Raw genomic sequence first — 20,342 nt, 5'->3', positions numbered from 1 at the left:
TATCCATCCACCTGAGGACAAAGCCAACACAAGAGGGAGAGCCAGCCTGAGAGGACCAGAAAGAAAGAGAGCCACGGTCTTAATCAAACTCTGCTTGAAGCCTTCTCTGCCTCTGGACATTTGTAATGCTGGGTCAAAACATTAAAAAGAAGGGAGGAGAAGAAGAGAAGGGAAGGGAAAAGAAGTGGAGAAATCCTACCTATTCATAAAGTCCTTTCTCAAAAACTACCTCCTCCTTCACGGCCTCTGCAATTGCCACAAAGAACCAATTTCTCCCTCCTCTGTGCTCCGCCGGGCCACTCGCTTGCTCCTCCTGTAATCGGAGCGCCAATTACATTTCTGCCTTGTACTATGGTCAGGCATCTCAACAGCAGGTTCTAGGTCATACTCTCGTTTTTATTTCCAGCACTACTTAGAATAACTCCGGCAAAGAAAAGAAGGGGAGAAAGAAAGGAAGAAAATATTTCTCAGACCTCTAGTATGTACCAAGTTCTGTGCTAGACCCTTTCCTGTTCGTTATTTTAACAAATAAATTTTTCTTTTTAACAAATATATTTTATTTAACAAGTAGTAATAAGGTAGGCACTAGTATTACCGTTTGTACAGAAGGCGAAATAGAGAATTCATAGTTAAATGCATTGCCCAAGATCACACAGCTAGTAGGTGGCAGAGATGCTGCCATCACTGGGCATCACTGCCTTTGTAACTGTTGCGTTGTTGAGCTAACAAAATGCCAGGAGGGTCTGAGAGGCCTTCTGAAGACAAGATGGGCAGGGGTCTCCAAGTTGCCTAAATTCCCCCTCCAAAATAGGCTTCCATAAACAATTTGAGTGTGAGGTGTGCGGGGCAGTATCATATGATCTCAGCCAGTGACTGGGGAACTGCGGATGCGTGGGGCCGTCATAGGGACAAGAAATTGTTTTCTTTTCTTTCTTTCTTTCTTTCTTTCTTTTGCTTCTTCATATTCAGGATTATTTAAGACTCGAGGGTAAATTTTCTGTCTCAGCCTGTCCCAATGACACATGAACTTGTTTGTTAAAGCTGAGCGATGACAGATAATGGCAACAGACAACCAACTTCCTGTTTGGGGACCATGTGAGCAAAGGGTTACAGCCAGGCACCTGACTCTCTGACTCGGAGACTAAAAATACAGTCAGAGAAACCACTTGAGATACGGCTGCAGTTCCCACGAGAAGCGTCTGCCTCGAACAGAACGCTCCCCATCTCCATACTCCTCCTTGCGCTTCTCCTTCATGCTCTCCAGAACGTGGGTCCTCAGGGACTTCACCCACGTAATTCCACATCTCCCTAGAGGTTCCTTCAAATCTCCTCCAGAATAGCTGAAAGTTTTATTTTGGTCCAAATCAGCAATTCCATTGACCATAGTCCCTAAGGGACCTTGGACTTATTGCAAAGGGTCTATGAAGACATCGAGGTCCCTACCTTCAAGCCCCAACAAATCAGTGCATGTGAAGACTGTGTAAGTTGATGAGCTTAATAAAATTCAAATTTATTTGAAAGCGTTTCTCAATTCATTGTAAATTTTTTGTCACTCTTTTTATTCTCAGACAGCAGATACTAAAAGTAAAGCTGTTCTCCTGTTGGCTCTGTATTGTGTTAAAGAGGAGTCTTCATGCTTACAAATTGTGAATGACCACTGATCCTAGTCTTCTGTCCTTGCCTCTCCCTCTTTCTCAGGTTATATACCCACCTCAGACTGTGTGGGAATATGTTCCTTCCCCCACCACCAGGATGTCCTCTGCTCCCGCCAGGCTTTCTTTCCTTCTTTTTTTTTTTTTTTTTTTTTGAGGAAGATTAGCCCTGAGCTAACATCTGCTGCCAATCCTCCTCTTTTTTTGCAGAGGAAGACTGGCCCTGAGCTAACATCTGTGCCCATCTTCCTCTACTTTATATGTGGGACGCCTACCATGACTTGCCAAGCCTTGCTGTGTCCGCACCGGCGAACCCCAGGCTGCCAAAGCAGAACATGTGCACTTAACCGCTGCACCACCAGGCCGGCCCTCATCCCTCCAGACTTTCAGTCCTTGTCCTAGACATAGCTGAGAGGTCTGCTGGTTTCTTGGAGGTATATGGGGTGGGCAGGAAAGTGGGGAGCTAAGACCTGCCAAAGGCCCACTCAGTAAGGTGGGGCAGGTGCTGGGAGACAAAGACAATGACAGAGGTGGACTGACCTCAGAAGTGGGTCAGAGGGAAAGGAAAGGGGCAGTACCCAAGGGCATGGCAAGTCTGGTCAAGATTCAGGCAAGAAACAGTCTCTGACTTTCCAGAGGAGATAGTGGGGGCCCCAAAAGGCCAGCAGCACACAATAGGAGATACATGTGGGACACATTACGATTCAAGGGGAAATTGGCACAGCTGCAGCTTAGTGACTCAGCCCAGGGACATGGTGAAGGCCACGGAGGGACACCATTTGAGGGTTAAATGGAATGATTGTGTCTGGGACATGGCTGATGCTCAGGATGTCGAATGGGTGCAATGTGTGTATGTGTGTGTGTGTGTGTGTGTGTGTGTGTGTGTAGGGCACAGAGGCAGGTATCTCAGCGGAAGCCAAGTCTTGAGAAGCAGGTCGACGAATGCGTACAGCTGTAATAAGTGGGGTAGTGCGTAGAGAAGGTGGAAACCTTAAATGTTTGCTTACAAGTTCTCTCTGCTGGAACACTTTTCTCCCAACCCAACTGCCTCTTGTTGAAATCCTCCCCATTCTGTGAAGTCCAGTTCAATGCCATCCCTTCAGAGCCAGAACTTTTCTCAACTCCTACATTCTCCCTTGGAGTCTAGTTGGGTTGTCTGCAGGGTTGAAATCTCTCTGGGAATCCTTGTTTTTGAGGCTTCAAGGGTAGTGGATGCAGGCAGTGTTTGGAGTCAGAACTTCTGACCCTCAGTTTAGGCCCCAGATCATAGCTCCACCACTTGATGAGCTGAACTCTCTCTGAGCCACAGTTTCCTCATCCGGAAAGTGGTGAGAATAATAAAGGCCACCTTGCAGGCTCATTGTGAGGGTATTATCTGGTCTGCCCACCCACAGAAATATTGTCAACATCAGAGGGAATCAGGTGGGGGAACAAATATGGTAAATTGCTACATAAATGTGATCCATACTTACAATTTTTATCTTTATTTCTCCCTGACGGCTTCTCACAAAGTACTTTGCATGTAGTAGATGCTTAGTAATTTGTGGGAGTTAGTTGGCAGTAAAGTCAGAATCTGGTAGCAACGTGGATTTTCATTACAAGTGAAATCCCACATCCCACTTCCTGTATCCCACACCTATAGGCAGTAACTAGGGCATTCCAGGCTTACTGACTCAGGGAAGGGATGACAGGATGGACAAAAGAAGACGATTTTGGCTTTTGAGGTTCTAAATACACTTTCAGAGCTTATACTAGAAAAATAGCTTTAAAACACCAATTAGTGGTAATAACTGGGCCCTTTGAGTTTCAAAAGTCAGAAACCTAAAGAGTCTAGGTATAAAGTTTAGGCCAAAACAGTAGATTTAGGAGAATGGATAATAATGTAAGAGTCAGCTTTTCCCATGGTCCCCAGGCCTAGAAGAGAGAGCAGAAACGGTCTAGTCATAGAGTGAGAAAGACGCATGGGTCCCTGAGATGATGTCCTGCCTCCCAACTTAGGCAAAAACTCCAGAGTAAAGGGAATAGTAAAAAGCCCTTATAGGTTGTGGATCTGAGAACAAGAGAAAGTGCACCTTGACTGCTGAGATGAAATCAGAAAGGCAGCAATCCAACAGAGCAGCAGCAGAAGAGAAATTGGAGCGTGCTGTTTCTAGACAAAGGGGGCCTATGGCGGTGCCTCCAAGGTCCCGATAGTTGACACAAAAGAGCAAATGGAAGTTTCCTGTGTGTCCCTGAGAGGGGCACAGAAGTAGCTGGGAGGATTGGCAGACCTGAAGAGGCCTCGCAAACAGGTCAAAAAGAATGCAAAATGACCCACAGGAACTGAGGGTCAGAACCAGGTGGGACTGGGGACTTTCAGTTGATGCCAGTGGAGAAGGGGTTGTTGACCAGAGAGAGACTGATGGGAACACAGATGCTCCAGCAGGTGCCAGCATGGACCAGTGATGCATATGACCATGGTAAGCCTGGGCCAGATGCCTGTTTCTATGATGTCCTGGCGCTATGTAAATGCCCCCTGGAACTGTATAAGCAACCCGTACCCTGAGTTGACTGAGCTTCCCTGAAGTGAGGCATCATCAAGTTGACTACAATTTCTGCCACTGGTAGAATAGGAAGCTCAGGATAGAGATTGAGTTCAACGTTAGAAAAATAATAGGTTAAATCACACTTTTTTTTTGTACACCTGAGTTTATAGCCTAAAATTTAGACCCTTTATACTAAGTAGAATTCTTACAAGAACAATATGAAATTCAAAAACAAGCAAAACTAATCCGTGGTGACAGATGCCACAGTGGTAGTCACCCTTGGAGAGGTACTGCCTGTGGAGGGCACGGGGAGTGCTCTAGGACACCAAGCACGTCCTAGAGCTTGATCTGGGTGGTGGTTACACGGCTGTATACACATGTGAAATATCAGCCATCTGTGCACTTAAGATGTATACCATTTACTAAATGTAAGTTATAGCTAAAAGTAAAAAAGAGTAAACATTGAGAAGAAAAGAAATGAAATGATGAAAGACATCGTCTGGGCAGCAGCAGGCTCACTACTGAGGCGGGGACACCTGGTGGCCCCAAGGGTCCAAGTTTCCCCAGAGGGAGTTGGGCATGAGGGGTAGCAGCTGTGAGGTCTTGCCTCCTGACACACTCGGGGAGCACCACTGGTTCCCGGAATCTCCCGTTGGGCAGCCCTCGCTGAGGATGCTGACGGCCCAGCTGCCTTCAGGATCATGCCTTGTTTCAGGCTTCGCTCTGGGGGACGGACACAGTATGCGTAGTGGAAAGCACACAGGCTACGCCTAAGCAGACAGGCGTTAAGTTCAGCCTCCTCTCTCATTAACTGTGAAACTTTGACCACTTGCTTCTCATCACTGAGTTTTATTCCCCTCATCTATACATTGGGAGTAAAAATACCTACCTCAATTTAAATAAAATAATTCAGGCAAAATAGTTGCCACATAGTGAATGCTTTGAAAAGCACAACCGTTATTGTCGTGTGGACATAGGAGATTAACCCTAATTTCTTAACACTGACAGTGGCCACACAGCAACATTCATTGGCAAAAGGTGTATGTGGGAGAAGGTGCATCAGATAGCCCACAGGTTGATTTTATCTAGATGATGACAAAGAAATAGTTGGGCTGATTTCTTGCCTAGATTGACTGGCTATTCTGATGTTGAGTGGATATAATCTGTGGGTCCCTCTCAATGACAACAGTTCACCTGTACCTTACAGGAATGAGGCCTACCTTTTGCTAGGTACCTGGCACTTAGGTGCTTAAAAATGAAGCAATTATTAGTATTAGCCTGTGAAATACTTCCTCCTCTATGAGCCCATGACATTTCTGAGAGCCAGGATTGGGTTTTTAGTGTCCTCTTAAAGGAGATTAGGCAATTTTTTGGGGGGTCTTAAGCAGTTTCTGAGGTAATCTTCACATTCAGCTAGTAATGAACAAGAACAACACACACATTCATTCATTCAACAAATATTTATGTACTATGATCCAGGTATTGAGTAAGCCAAGAAGCCAACCCAGGCCATCAAGTAGGCCACTGACCACATGGCTGCCTCATTCACATAGATCTCACCATTATTCATCCTATTATGAAAAGAAATATGAAAATAAGCAATACTAGGACATTCACCACAGTCTCCACAGACTGCCACGATGGCAGAAGTTATGTCCCTGCCAGGAAGTGTTGGGGAGGTACCACATGGAGCTTCTCAGGCCCAGGCCAGGCTCCCACTCTGCCATCTCCCTTTCTTTCCTCATGTTGGCGCCCCCAGGACTCAGCCTGATCTCCTTTTTCCTTCTAAACTCCTTCTTCTAACCTGCTGCTCTTATCTTAGGGATCCTTCTGTCCCAGGGCTAAATGCAGGGTGAGTGTGGCCTCCTTGACCTCAAATCTTCTTGCTGCCCTGCAGATACGCTCACAAGCCCTTATTCTTTCATGAGTTTTTAATAACAAAAGTGAAAGTAACAAACATGACCAAGTTCCCCCAATAAACATGGCAAAGTTCTCCAAGACTGAAAAATCTTACCAAGTTCTTATAGTCATTGTCTGAGGTCTACAGTTTCTGACTACCTTGCTTATCCACAACTCAGAAGCCTGAAGGTCCAGGTAAGGTAAGAAGAGTGGGGGGGCACTTTGCTTCTCTGGAACCCCTGCTGGATGACATTCACCTCAAACACCCTACCTCACATGTGAACGGTCACTTGGGCCTTTCTTCTTGAATACTTCTCTTACTTTTACCTTTCCAAAAACTACTTGAAGAAAAATATGTTTCTCCTCATAATTGGCTAATAAGTTATGGCCAGGTTACTGTGAAGTTCCTCTAGCAGGCAGATCATTTAGTACCTGCCACACCCAAAGTTTCCTCCGAAAAGAAACTGTCCCACCCTGTGCCAGAGCTGATTGGACCAACGACAGTTGACAATGGCAATGATAATGACCAAAGGGCAATCAGTCTGCTGGCAGGCCAGCAACTCACGAAGTTGTCTTGCAGAAAAAGCCTTTTTCAAACAATAGTGGTGACTGGCTTGGTCAATCGAATTATCTCTTTCCAGACTGGGAAGTTCTGGAAGAGAAGCAATCAGTGGATAATAGGAAGAGACCAAAAGATCTGAAAAGAGAAGCAGAAAATGAAAGAGCAGCTGAGTCATATGAGTGGAGTGAAAACTAAGAAACCTTTACTACTGGGTGGGGTGGGGAATACCGAGATAATCTGATTCCGTTGATTTCAGTCCCACAAAGGTGGTATCGGCTTCTGTGGATGTTCTGAAATAACAAAAGGCCAACTCTGGCACGCTTTTCTCCATCTACAGTTCTAAGTTAATTAAAATACAGCACCAGTCCACCTCATTATACTACTCATGTGCCATATGAACATGAGAAAATAAAACTTTAAATGATGGTCTCTTGTAATTCTAATCCAGGAAAAAACAAAGATTTAAGGATGGCTTAGGGAAATGTTCCCCCAGCTCCATGTCAGCCCAGTTTATCCAAGGCACAAACTGTCCAAAGTAAAGTAAAGAGTAACTCACCAATGATGGGAAGAAACTTCTATTCAGCACCTATTGTATGCCAGATACTTAACACAATATCATCTTATTTAATCCTCATAATAACTCTCCCTGAAGGTAGTTGTTGTTATCATCCTAATTTTACAAATGAGAAAGCTGAGGCTCAGAAAATCCAAATAACTTGTCCACAGCCACACAGCAAATAAATCAACAAACCAAGATTTAAACCTAAGTTCTGCCTGACTCCAAAGCCCGTCTTCTTTCTGCTCTACCACCCTGCTTTATAAGAGATTATCACAGACGACTGGGCATGTTTTATACCTAAGCGGAGCCCGACAACATTATGCAGTCATTGACAAGAGCAAGGCAGTTCTACGCATACAGACCTGTAACAATCTCCAAAATATACTGTGAAGTTAAAAAAAGCAAGATGCAAAATACAGCAGATAGTATGCCAACAGGTGTGTTTAAAAATGGAATCAGTGAGTGGGAGTGATATAGGCACACACACACAGGTATGCACATAGAACATGGGGGACAGCGAGGCATCGTTGAAAGGGAAGATGGCAAAATGTTTCAGTGTTTCCCCTTCCGTATTTCTGAATTTGGAACAAGGGTATGTTTTGTCCATCCAAAAGAATAATTTGGAAAAACCACAAAGTGATCTCAACAACCTGTGAACTTCTGTCCCTTATGTCTTCAAGCATGAAAATATTCCCAGTTTTCTATGTCTGAGACTTCAAAGCAAGCAGCCCAGAAGCCATAGAAGTCAGAAAGCAGGTTAAACAGATACCCAGAAGCCTGCAGCACTCTTCTCTTACTTTCAGAAGAATTGACACTCATAGGAAAATCAGTGAAATAGCCTCAGAGTGTAACTTACCATATTTTGCCTAGAAAGTGAACAAGATTTGGAAAATTTTGAGGTGAGGGATTACTAGTGTAGGTCAATCAATAATGAACAGGGCCTGCCCTCTGTCTATCCCATTTCTGTCTTCCTCTCCCACCTCTCTCATTAAAACCAAACTCTCATTTGAAGCTCACAACTTGAGAGAAAATGGAAAGAAGAAAATTTACACCAAAAGAATTTCCAGACATATTAAAGATGTAAGTATCAAAGCTATAGATGTAACAAAACGAAATGAAATTATAAGTGAATGAATATATAATCAAGCAATGGGGAAAGTCTCTCTAAAAATGCACACCAAAGGCAAAAATCATCAAGGAAATGATCAATAGATCTGACTAAATACTAATTTTAAACTTTTGCACCCAAGAAAGCTTTAACTAAAAATTATGAGTCAAATGACCAGTGGAAAATATTTGCAACATTATTATAAAAGATTGCAGTCTTTACTATCTAAGACTTTTTATAGCTCTCTTGAAAAATCACCCAAAACTGAAAGGAGAACAAGAAACAGAAACACAAACTCCATCCTCAATGAAACTAGGAGAATCAGTAACCACAACCCACAGAATATGAAGACTGGTAAGTGACTTTGCAGACGAGAAAAGTCAGACCAAGTACCTACAGAGGAAAAAGTTTGTCCCTCAGAATTCAAAAAAGCAAGAATATTAAAATCCCAAGAAACCAGGAAGACCAGGGCAGATGGGGGCTGATAATAGGGAGTCAGTTTAGGAAAAAGTGAAGCCTCCTGGTCCTCCTCGCCACCTCTTGCAATGTAACAACTGCCCCGCTCACTGGCGAAGAAGATTTATCCTCTGCAGAAACCAGACCAGAGAGGTTCTGGTCTCAGGGACACCAAAACTGGAGAAGACACATGAACACATCACACTTAAAATAAGGAGGTGAAGTAAAGATTTGCACACACACCTTCACCTACACACCCTGTCCAGCATACACACAGCTGTCTTATAACCCTCAGGCAAGAGACTGAACTTCCTTATCTGGAGAACTGAACAACCCTAGGAAAAGTCCAACATTTGAGGATCCCCAGTAAAAAAGCTGACAGGCCACCTGATAGACCTGGTAAAACTCTCCAGTCTACTAGCCTCCTGTCGCACTCCATGTGCACTGATCTTCAAACCAGCATATTAAGGCGTCTGTCTAAAATATTACTGGACAGCCAAGGATCAAATAATCAAAAGGGTATTTGAGGAAAGCCTCTGCATGGTTGAATGGTGGATTCCAAAAAGATATGTCTGTATCATAATCTCTAGAACCTATGAATACTAGCTTCTCTGGCCAAAGAGTGACTATTACTGTATACAGCACAAGATGTGATTAAGTTAAGGGTCTTGTGGGGAGGAGGTTATCTGGGTGGGCCCTAAATGCAATCACATGTATCTTCATAAAACACAGACTCACAGAGGAGAAGACACACAGAAGAGGGGGAGGCAATGTGGCCACGACGTCAGAGGTTGAAGTGGTGAGGGCATACGTAAAGGAATGCCGACAGCCACCAGAAACTAGGAGAGACAAAGGATAGTTTCTCCTCTTGAGCCTCCAGAGGAAGTACGGCCCTGCTGACACCTTGATTTTAGAGCTCAGGCCTCCAGACCTGTGAGAGAATAAATTGCTGTTGCTTTAGGCCACCTGGTTTGTGGTAATTAGTTATGGTAGCAGTCCTAGGAAACTGACACATCCTCCAAGATGGAAGTCAGAGACCTAAGCAAATGAGCAGAGTAAAGGAACTCAAAAGAAAGAGAGAGAGCAGAAGAAAACTTCAAATATATTATAATAGCCTCAAAGAAATAAGAATAGGAATCTATTAAAATAAACAATAAGGACTCTTGGAAACTAAGAAAATCGTGGTAGAAATTTAAAATTCACAGAAGAGTTGAAAGATAAAGTTGAGGAAATCTCCTAGAAGGTAGAACAAAAAGTCTAGAGATGGTCAATAGGAGAGAGAAGGAAGAAAAAATAAAATTAAATCCAGGAGATCCAACACCTGACTAGTAATAGTTCCAAAGGAGAGAACAGATAAAAGAGTTGGAAAGAAAGTATGAAAGAGATAATACAAGAAAACTTCCAAGAATTGAAAGAGATGAATCTTCGAATTGAAAGGACCAACACAATGAATGAAAAAAGACCTGCAGATATTATGGATTGCAGAAATGGATCCAACGAACTGAAAAAAATGATTACAACACAACACAGGTGAAGTAAACAGATTAAAAAACGTGTCCCATAGGAACCCATTCTTATAGAATATGTGTGTAATAGGTAATAATGTGGAGCAATGCCTTCAAAATATCAAAAGAAAATTATTTTAACCTCGAATTTTATACCCAGCCAAAAGTCAATCAAGTCTGAAAGTAAAACAAAAATATCTCTAGACCTTTAAGTCTCCAAAAATGTCTCTCTTATTTATTCTCTCATTGTAAGCTGTTAAAGGTTGTGACCCATTAAAACGTAGGAGTATACAAGAAAGAGGAAGACATGGGACCCAGGAAGAGAAAATCCAACATAGAAAAGAGTTCAAAGGAACTCCAAGGTTGAGAGCAAAGGGAAGTCCAGGAATAACAGCTGTGTACCAGCCCTCGTGAGCAACCAGTTCAGATTAGGGCAGGACAGAGGGAGAAAACATGATCTAAAATCGAGGCATCAAGAGATAGCAATAGGTGCCAGCCCAGTAGCATAGTTGTTAAGTTCCCTTGCTCCACTTCAGTGGCCCAGGGTTCGCCAGTTCGGATTCCAGGCAGGGACCTACACACTGCTTGTCAAGCCATGCTGTGGCAGGCATCCCACATATAAAATAGAGGAAGATGGCCACAGATGTTAGCTCAGGGCCAATCTTCCTCAGCAAAAAGAGGAGGCTTGGTGGCAGATGTTAGCTCAGGGCTAATCTTTCTCAAAAAAAAAAAAAAGAGAGAGAGAGAGAGCAATATACACAGATCATTTAGAAATATGAAAGTAAATAAAAGAAGAAACATTTAAAAGCCAGTGAAAGTAATTGTTCCAGAAGAGTGGGAACAGGAGGTTGCTGCTTTTTGTTTTAAGACTTAGCTGTGGTTTACTCTTTAAGCTTGAATTAATGTCCTAGGGCTACTGTAACAAATGACCACAAACTTGGCAGCTAAACCAACCGGAAATTTATTCTCGCACGGTCCTGGGAGCAGAGGTCTGAAATCAAATTGTTGGTGGGGTTGGTTTTTTCTAGAGGACCTGAGGGAGATGTCTTTCCACGTCTCCTAGCTTCCAGTGGCTGCCCGAAACCCTCAGCGTGCCTTGGTTTGGGGCTGCACCACTCCAATCTCTGCCTATGTCTTCACACGGTCTTCTTTTCTTTGGGTCTCTGTGTCAAATCTCCCTCTCCTTTCTCCTATAAGGACGCCAGTCATTGGATTTGGGGCTCACCCTAAATCCAGTACAATCTCATCTTGAGATCTGTAACTCAGTTACGTCAGCAAAGACTCTATTTCCAGATACAGTCAACTCACAGGTACCAGGAGTTAGGGTTTGGACATATATCTTTCTGGGGGACACAATTTAACCCTCTACAAAGCAATTTATATGAAATACATTGAACATCCTTACTTATTTCTTTAGCATGTACATTTTAAAAGTTTTTAATGTCTATTTCCAAAGTGATTTCCAGAAAGAGGTTTCCATTTATGCTTCCACCAGCAATGAACAAAAGTGCCTATTTCACCTCACTTTTGCAAACCTGCCTATTATATTGTATATACATACTCTTGGCCAAAGCAATAGACAAAATGTTATTTTACTGTGGACTTAATTTGCCTTTTGGATTACTAGTGAAGTTTGGCATTTAAAAAATATTTGTTGACCATTTGATCTTCTTTTTTTTTGTAAATTACCTGTTCACATCCTTAGTTCATTTCATTTCTATTAGGATATTCATATCATCTGTATGAAATAAAAGTAAAAGGAGGTCTATGACAGCAAGTTTTAAATAGTCAAGTAGATGAAAACAATCTAAACTTTCAGCAATAGGGATTGATTCACTAAATTATTATACCATTGAGTTCCATTCAGCCATTACAATCATCAACAGATGACGTGAAAAGGTGACTACAGTACAATACAGGTAGGGTGAACAGACTCAAAACAGTGTGTCCAATAGGAGTCCACTCTTCTAAAACATGTATGCAGTAGGTCATAATATTACAAACATGTATGTAGCACTCATGACGTACCAAGCACTGTTCTAAACACTTCACAAATATTACGACTCTATGAAATAGGCCCTATTATTCTCCCCATTTTACTGAAAAGGAAACTGTAGCACAAAGGATGATAAAACTCGTGCAAAGTCACACAGCTGGTAAGTGGCGGAGCTGGGTTTTAAATCCAGCACCCTGCTAGCCGCCTCGGTACAAGTTAATGCACAGGAAAGAACCTGGAATTATATATACCAAGGAAGCTGCCATGTTCTCTCTGAATAGGTGGGGACTGTGGATAATTTTTATGTTCTTTTTGCTTGTATGGGTTCTAATTTATGTATGATGAGTTTATAATGTTGTTGCAATTTAAAAATGGGAAAAACTGCATTTTGAAAAACAAAATCTATCTCCTACTTTGTCACTCGTGGCACATATTAAACACTCAATAAAACTTGTGTTCGTTGAGCATCTACTTTGGCGTCAGACACCATACTTGAAAGAATAAGTGCCATTACTGTTATGTCAGTGTTACCTGTCTGTCTTCAGACAAGTCAGCAACCCTCTCTGGGCCCCAGGAAAGGAGATTAGCATGAAGCTATCAATGGCAGCTGTGGCTTGATTGAATAATGGTGAATGGGGCGATTCTGCTCAAGGTTATTGGCCCTTTTGGGGGAGGTGGGGCAGAGTGGGGATATTTGCCTTTTAAGAGAAGGTTCAGAAAAGGCATAAAAGCTGGACTAGATAGAGGCATTTCCATGACATGGGAAGGATTCCCCTGAAGTTAGATTGTTGGAGCAGCAGTGGGAGGGGATGAGATGGGGCTGCCCAGCATGAGGTTGCCAAGCCCCTCCCTCCACAAAATGAAGAGCGTTGCCCTGCCCGTCAGTAAGGCTGAGGGTGTAAGCAGGTAAGGACAGACAAAGGGTGAAGGCTGGGTGTGCGGGTGGTAACTAACTTGGATACATCACCAGGTAAGGCTTGACCAGCTCTGCCAGAGATAACTTGCTTTTATCTTTAAAACACCCTGAGGAAACTGAGACAGCAAGATTGGCTAACACAGCAGAAACCCATTACTCGGAATTCATCAGCACTGTTTCATGGTTGGTTTTCCTCCCAACTTCCACTCTCTCTTCCTTGCTGGATTTCACTGATGCTGCCCAGACTCCAGCCTCCCATGGTCTTGACTCTGGACTCCTCATTCCCCACCTTCCCAGACTTTGTTTTCTGTTTCCCTCAACAGCTGACCTACTGATGATCCAAGAGGACGCCACCTCCCAAAGTCCCAAACCGTGGACAAGATCTGATGCTTGTCCCTGGTCCCTGGGAAGGAGCTGGCCTGTCCCTGGACTCTGTTTATCATAAACCTCAACATTCTCAGTGAGACAATCTCTGTCGTAACTGAATGGAACCAAGTTCAAGGTGTAATCTTAGACCTAGGCAAAGATAGTAACTTGGGATAGGACCCCTGTGATCATTGTGGATGCAGTGGACAGAATTCATGGGGCTAATTATTAGCTTCATAGGAAGCTAAATATAATTATTATAATCAGATTGAAACATGGTCAAAGGGAAACAGTAGAAATTAATTCTGAGGGTTCTCTATCTCATCTTCTGCAATACCCCTCATGAGAAGTGTCCTTCTTTCACACCTACCACAAAGTGCTGACCAGTCAAGGTCCTGCATCCCCAAGAATCTAGACACTCCTCCCCAAGAGACTGCATGGTGTAGTGGCAAGCATGTGGCCCCTGGACCCAGAAAGCCCAGGGTTCAAATCATAGCCTTGTCAATTATCCTCTATGTGCCTTACTTTCCCCACTCATAAAGTGAAGGAAAGTAACTGTCTCCCCATGTTGAGGTAAGGATTAGAAGTTACGTATATGAAGTGGTGACTGCAGCCCCTGGTTCCAATTAGGAAATTATAGTCATTGTTCCTGGACTCAGGAACAAAGGGTAGCTTCTAGGCACTGAGCTCCCCTCGCTTCATTTCATTAAGGAGTCAATGTTCCCTCTCACCACCACTTGGGAAATTTCCAAAGAAGCATCTTCTGACTTTCAAGTAAGCACAGGCCCAGGTAAGTGTGTGCCTCCCAGGTGCAGGCCTGGGAGCCAGTCCAGGCAGGTGTCTGGGAATCGCTGCTTTCCCCTGCTCCAGAGGAGAGTGCACAGCCTGTTTGTTCACGCACCTGGAAGAGGTTAGCAGCTTCCAGGACCCGCTGGACGTTCTGCTTGGTGATCAGCGCCTTGCTGGTGTACGTGTAGTCCAAAAGAACGTGCATGGTCTCAGCGTCGACCCCTTTGATAATGATCCTCTTCTCATACTTTTCCTTTAAATCATTGCAGAACATGGCCCTGGGAAAGAGACGTGTGAATGTGAGTTCTACCATGACCCTTGGCTCCAGGCCTAAACAGACCCGCTTCAGACCTGTCTGCCCCCATGATGCAGTGAGGTTCCCAAGGTCAGGACCCGGGATGATTGCTCTCTGTTCCTCCAGCACCCACCACACCTCAGACATTCGACCAATGCTTACTGAACTGAAATGCCCTGCTCTACTATGCCCAACTGTGGTCCCCAAGGCAGTCCCAGACCTGAAGGGACAGTAGGAGCCCTATTGACACAGCTGGTGGGATCTGGAACTACTTTATTGGCCCAAAGAACTACTTTATTAACTCAAAGTGCTGGAGATATTTCTGGGGGTACTGTGGTACCCCCCAAACCTCATCTGTACTTTCTTTCTCAACTGTCAACACCCCAAAACAGGGTTTCTGACTCAGTTCTCACTTCAGCTTTCCTCTGTCCTGGAGCCTGGCCCCACATCCAGGCCTGGCCGGCTGGGGCCCAGATGTCTCCAGTAACACAAGTCGCTCCTGCCACAGCCTCTCACCCCAGAGGCTGGACCCCCACCTATGGGCTCCCAGTTGCAGTTGGGAGACTTGAATCCCCTTATCCCAGGACAGAACCTCCCAAGGCCATTACTCCATCTCGCCTCTGGACTGTGCCTTTCCTGCTCCCTCCCCAGGGCTGGACTTGTGGACATTTAGCCTTTATCCTGGAAGCAGGGGAACCGGATGGAAAGGATGTTAGTTTTGACATCAGGTGGACCAGGATTTGAACATCAGCTCCACCAACTCAGACATGTTACTTAATCTCCATGAGCTTCAGTTTTTTCCTCTGTAATGGGGATTTTAGTAGCTATTTTTAAAGTTTATTGTAAGGATTAGTTCAATAACTAATACATAAGTAGAGATAGAGATTTTTTTTTTCCACTCCCTGCCAGGCTTATATGTGAATTTATCACACTTCTTGGACTTTGGTGTTTGAACTGTTTATCCCTCTCAGGAATGTATGAACAATTTTGTTTATTTATTTATTTATTTATTTTGGTGAGGAAGATTGGCCCTGAGCTAAATCCGCCACCAATCCTCCTCTTTTCCTTGAGGAAGATTGTCACTGAGCTAACACATGTGCCAATCTTACTCTCTTTCATATGTGGGACACCTCCACAGCATGGCTTGATAAGCAGTGTGTAGATCTGCACCCAGGATCTAAACATGCAAACCCTGGGCCACTGAAGCAGAGCAGAAGAACTTAACCACTATGCCACCAGGCTGGCCCCTTTATTTATTTTTTAAAATGCATTTAAGCCCCACTATGTTTCTGAAAAGATCTGTGGAATTCTGAAAACTTAAAATGTGTCTAAAATATAGCAAGATTGCATAAATTATAAATAGGTAGAAAAGAAGATAAAAAACGTGATTGGGGACATGAAGATAATGAGGCCAGAAGTGCCCATCACAATGGCCGTCACTGCGCTGTCATTACAAATGGGCCTCACATTTGGCCAATGCAAAAGAGAGACTATCTGATCAGTTACATCATTCACAATATGTATTTATATATATATATATTTTTTTTTTTTTTTTTAACAAAAGCAAATGCTCAGAAGATCACTGTTGTTCTTAGTACTAAAAACTAAATGGAATTTCTCCTAGGGTTGGACAGCAGCCTCACAGTATTCTTATCGTAGACAGTAAATTCATGAGGCTGATCCTTAATAGCTAGAGCTGTGACAATTCCTTCAGTCCCTTTCCTGAAAAGACCTGTTCACTCTCTTGCCCTCCTGGTGGCAGTGGGACCCCAGCAGTCCTGCAGCCTGGGACGGCACAGTAAAAACAACTCCTTGGAGGATCTGGAATTCCATTTCTTTGCATTCCCCATGCGTTTCTGAGCGCCCACTCTAGTCAGGATAGGGCTGGAAAGGATTTAAATATTAGGCAGTCTCTGGACTTAATTGTGTCCCTTTAAAAATTCACATGCTGAAGCCCTAACCGCCAATGTGACTGGTTTCTGTAGACAGGGCTTTCAGGAGGTAATTAAGGTTAACGTGGTCATAACGGTGGGTCCTAATCCAATGGGATTGGTGTCCTTATAAGAAGAGGAAGAGACACCAAAACTCACTCTCTTTCTCTGTCTCTCTGCCATGTGAGCACACAGTGGCCAGCTACCAGCCAGGGAGAGAGTCCTCCTCAGAAACCAACCATGCAGGCACCTGGTCTTGGACTTTCAGCCTCTAAAACTGTGAGAAAATAACTGTCTGTTCTTGAAGCCACCAGTCTGTGGTATTTCGTTATGGCAGCCCGAGCTGACTAATACAGGCAGTCTCTATCTCCCCCAGCCCCGAGTAGTTCACAATCTAGCAGGACACATATGCACACGTAACAGTCTACAAGGACCATAAAAGACGTACAAAGTGCTGTGGAGGCCGGGGAGGGCTGCTCACGGAGAAGGAACATGTTGATACGTAAAGACTGTAGCTAGGACTTCTCGGCAATAAACATGGCAAGTAGATGCAAGAGTGTGGGGCATGTAGAGGATCTGGCAGACACGCACTTTGGCTGTAGCTGAGGGGATGTGAGAGAGAATGGTGAAGGATAAGTCTGGACAGATAAGACAGAGACTTGGGTGCTGATTGTGAAGGGCACTGGAGGCAGGCTAGCAAGTTAGGTTTTAATCCATTTGGCAATGGGGGAGCCATTGAAGGTCTATGAGCAGGGACAAGACTCAAAAAGAACATTTTTAACAGCTGTGTTTTCACTTTAGTTTGCCGGTGACAGATGCCTTTGGAGTCAAGCATTAACTGCACCCAAGCAGAGCTGGGAGGCTCATGACAATGCCAAAGCCTCTTCCCAGAAACTGTACTAACTGGGGCTGGCCCCGTGGCCGAGTGGTTAAGTTCGCGCGCTCCGCTGCAGGCGGCCCAGTGTTTCGTTGGTTCGAATCCTGGGCGCGGACATGGCACTGCTCATCAGACCACGCTGAGGCAGCATCCCACATGCCACAACTAGAAGGACCCACAACGAAGAATATACAACTATGTACCGGGGCGCTTTGGGGAGAAAAAGGAAAAAATAAAAAAAATCTTTAAAAAAAAAAAAAAAGAAAGAAACTGTACTAACTGAGGTAGTGACCACACTGCTGGGCAATTTCTCTAGTCGTCACTGGACCTTCTGAACTGTAGACACAAGAACAGAAGCCTTAGAGAGCCACTTTCTCCCAGCCAAGTCATTGAAATGGGAAGGTCCCAGGTTGGAGCCCTAGTGACAGAATGTACTTCCCAAAACTGGGACTTCCATCCCAACACAAAAGGGATTATACCCCTAAATCCTGCCCCTCCTCTCTTTCCCACATCTCCTATTCATGTCTGGAAATCACTCATCAGTTTCTTTCCCCCATTTCCTAATCCGCAAAATAAAGGTAACTGCTTGTGGTTTCCCAGGAGCAAACATGGAAGACTCCCAGAGAGAGAAATCACTTGACCAGCTGACTTTTTGAACCTTTTCTTTTAGCCAATAAGAACTTCTCCTTCAGGTGTCCCTCTGTGTCATCCCTCCACTCCTCACCCCTGCTTCTCTCTGCCCTCAACTGGCCTCTTTCTTCTCACAAGAATAGGACAGCAAGAAAGAAAGAGTGAATGTGAGTTCCGCAAAGTTACTAAATCCCAACCTGGAACCGGAGGCACAATGATGTCATTTGGGCAGATGACAGATTTATAAGCCACTTTCTTCAGCCATAAATCCTCTTAGCCCGAGGGGCACAGAGCTGTCTGCAGAATCACGCACCTTCTAAAGCAATGTCATGTAGGACCACCTTGCTGCCTCCTGGTTCTATGCAGAGCCCTGCCATCGCAGCCACCACACAATTCCTTCCCAGCTCAGCCTGTCATCCTGGAAGGAGGTGACAGTCTCACTTGCTAAACCCCACTTTGTTTGAGTCTCTAGAGCAGTGCTGCCCGAGTGAAATATAATGCAAGCCAGATGTGTAATTTTAAATTTTTTAGTAACCAGATTTTTTAAAAGTAAAAAGAAAGGGATAAAGTTAATTTTGGTATCTTTTATCTAATCCAATACACCTCAAATATTATTATTTCAACATGTAATAAATATTTTTAAATTCTTGAGATGATTTACATTCTTTTTTTCATATCAAGTCTTCATAATCCCTCATGTATATTATACTTAAAGCACATCTCAGTTTAGACCGGCCATAATTCAAATGCCCAGTAACCACGTGTAGCTAGTGGCTATTCTATTGGACAGCACAGCTCTAGAGCATCGATCCTGAGCTGTGGTGTTGGGGTCACCCAGATCTACAGTCATCTCACAAGGTAAAGTGAATGTCACCCACATGAATGTCAAGTCCATGAATATATAGGAAACAAGACATTTAGCAGGAGAGGATGGGCAGTGATGATGGGGTCAAATGAAGTTTCATACAATTGAGCAACGTATCACCAGAGTCCCACCAAGATGAAATTTAGAAATGCTACTTCACCTAGAATGGGATTTTAAGATTATTGAAAGATGAATTTTGTTGAATCTGTGTGATCTCAAGTATTCCAATGAAAACGGGAAATCGAATGGAGCAATGTTTTAATATTAAATGAGAGAGGTATGTAAATTGTCTAATTCAATGCCTTGCACTTTGAGGGGCTCTTTTGAAGCCTGTGTATTTCTGATGTGACACACCCATACTAGAACATTCTACTTACACCTCTGATGAGTTCCACGTGCTCCTGCAGGTCTTAAACATTGCCAACTCAGAATTTTTCACCCAGCCCAACACCACTATGGCTCACCCCTTCCCCAGACCTCTATGCCTGCCTCTGAACTCCCAGCCTCCTGCACCTCTAATCCCAATCACAGTTCTATAAACAATACCCACTCCACCACCTCCACTATCTCATTCCTGGACTGACTCCACCCATGCCCCTTGCTCTCTTCTTCCTCTAATCCCTTCACCATCCCATTCACACCAGGAACTAACTCTTCTGCATCAGTGAGATATTCTGGGTTGGAATGGCTCCAATATTGGTTAACTGAGTTAAATTCTACTTAAGAATATAAATGTTGATGTGTATACAATTGGTTAAAATTTTTTTTTAATTAATAATCATGTGCTGCTTAATGAACACTACGGTTAAGAAAGGATTATTTAGACAGAAACCCAATGTGGACGATCAAAGGGGTTTGCACTGCAAAGAAAGCAGGGAGTTGGCAGATGCAAGGGTGACACAGCATGAGCTGATATCACTCTCTATGGTCCCCAGTACCTCTAAGCTGAAGGCACCAACCCTTCCACCTGCCGTCATTTCCTAACCAAGGGAAGGACATAAACTTTTGACTCAGCCCCATTTCTGACCTCAAGTTGTCCCTTATGCCCTGCCGTGTAGACCCCATCCCAACACTGGAGTCCTGCCCACATCCCTGGCATGCAGACACTCCAGCCTCAAGGCTAGTGGGTCTCAGAGTATGTCCCCTGGACCACCTGCATCAGAATTCCTGGGGTGTTTGTAAGAATGCAGAATCCTCAATCCCTCCCACCCTAGACGTACTGAATCAAAATCTCTGGCCATAGGGCTGGGAATATGAATTGTATTAGGCCCCCCCAGTCCCCACTCATAATTCTTCTGCAAATCAAAGTTTAAGAACAAATGCCCTAGAGAGAGGTCACCTCACTTCCAATACAAGCCTCCCTGGCTCACTCTGAGAAGGACGAGATTGAACAAAGTTCCAGGTCATGGAA

General features: G+C 44.0%; 1 protein-coding gene across 1 annotated transcript in view; it reads right to left on the bottom strand.

Annotated features, from left to right (window-relative positions):
* KLHL6 (kelch like family member 6) overlaps nt 1–20,342 on the bottom strand; it is a 55,716-nt gene that overhangs the window by 19,615 nt on the left and 15,759 nt on the right. The window contains exon 2 of the mRNA XM_014846223.3: nt 14,446–14,611. Coding sequence (XP_014701709.1) covers nt 14,446–14,611 — 166 coding nt within the window. The remainder of the gene's footprint in view (nt 1–14,445; nt 14,612–20,342) is intronic.

Source organism: Equus asinus, chromosome 5 (assembly GCF_041296235.1).
Source record: "Equus asinus isolate D_3611 breed Donkey chromosome 5, EquAss-T2T_v2, whole genome shotgun sequence".
Taxonomy (NCBI): Eukaryota; Metazoa; Chordata; class Mammalia; order Perissodactyla; family Equidae; genus Equus; species Equus asinus.
Note: the sequence above shows the minus strand (reverse complement) of the source record. Positions and strands in the feature narration are given on the sequence as shown.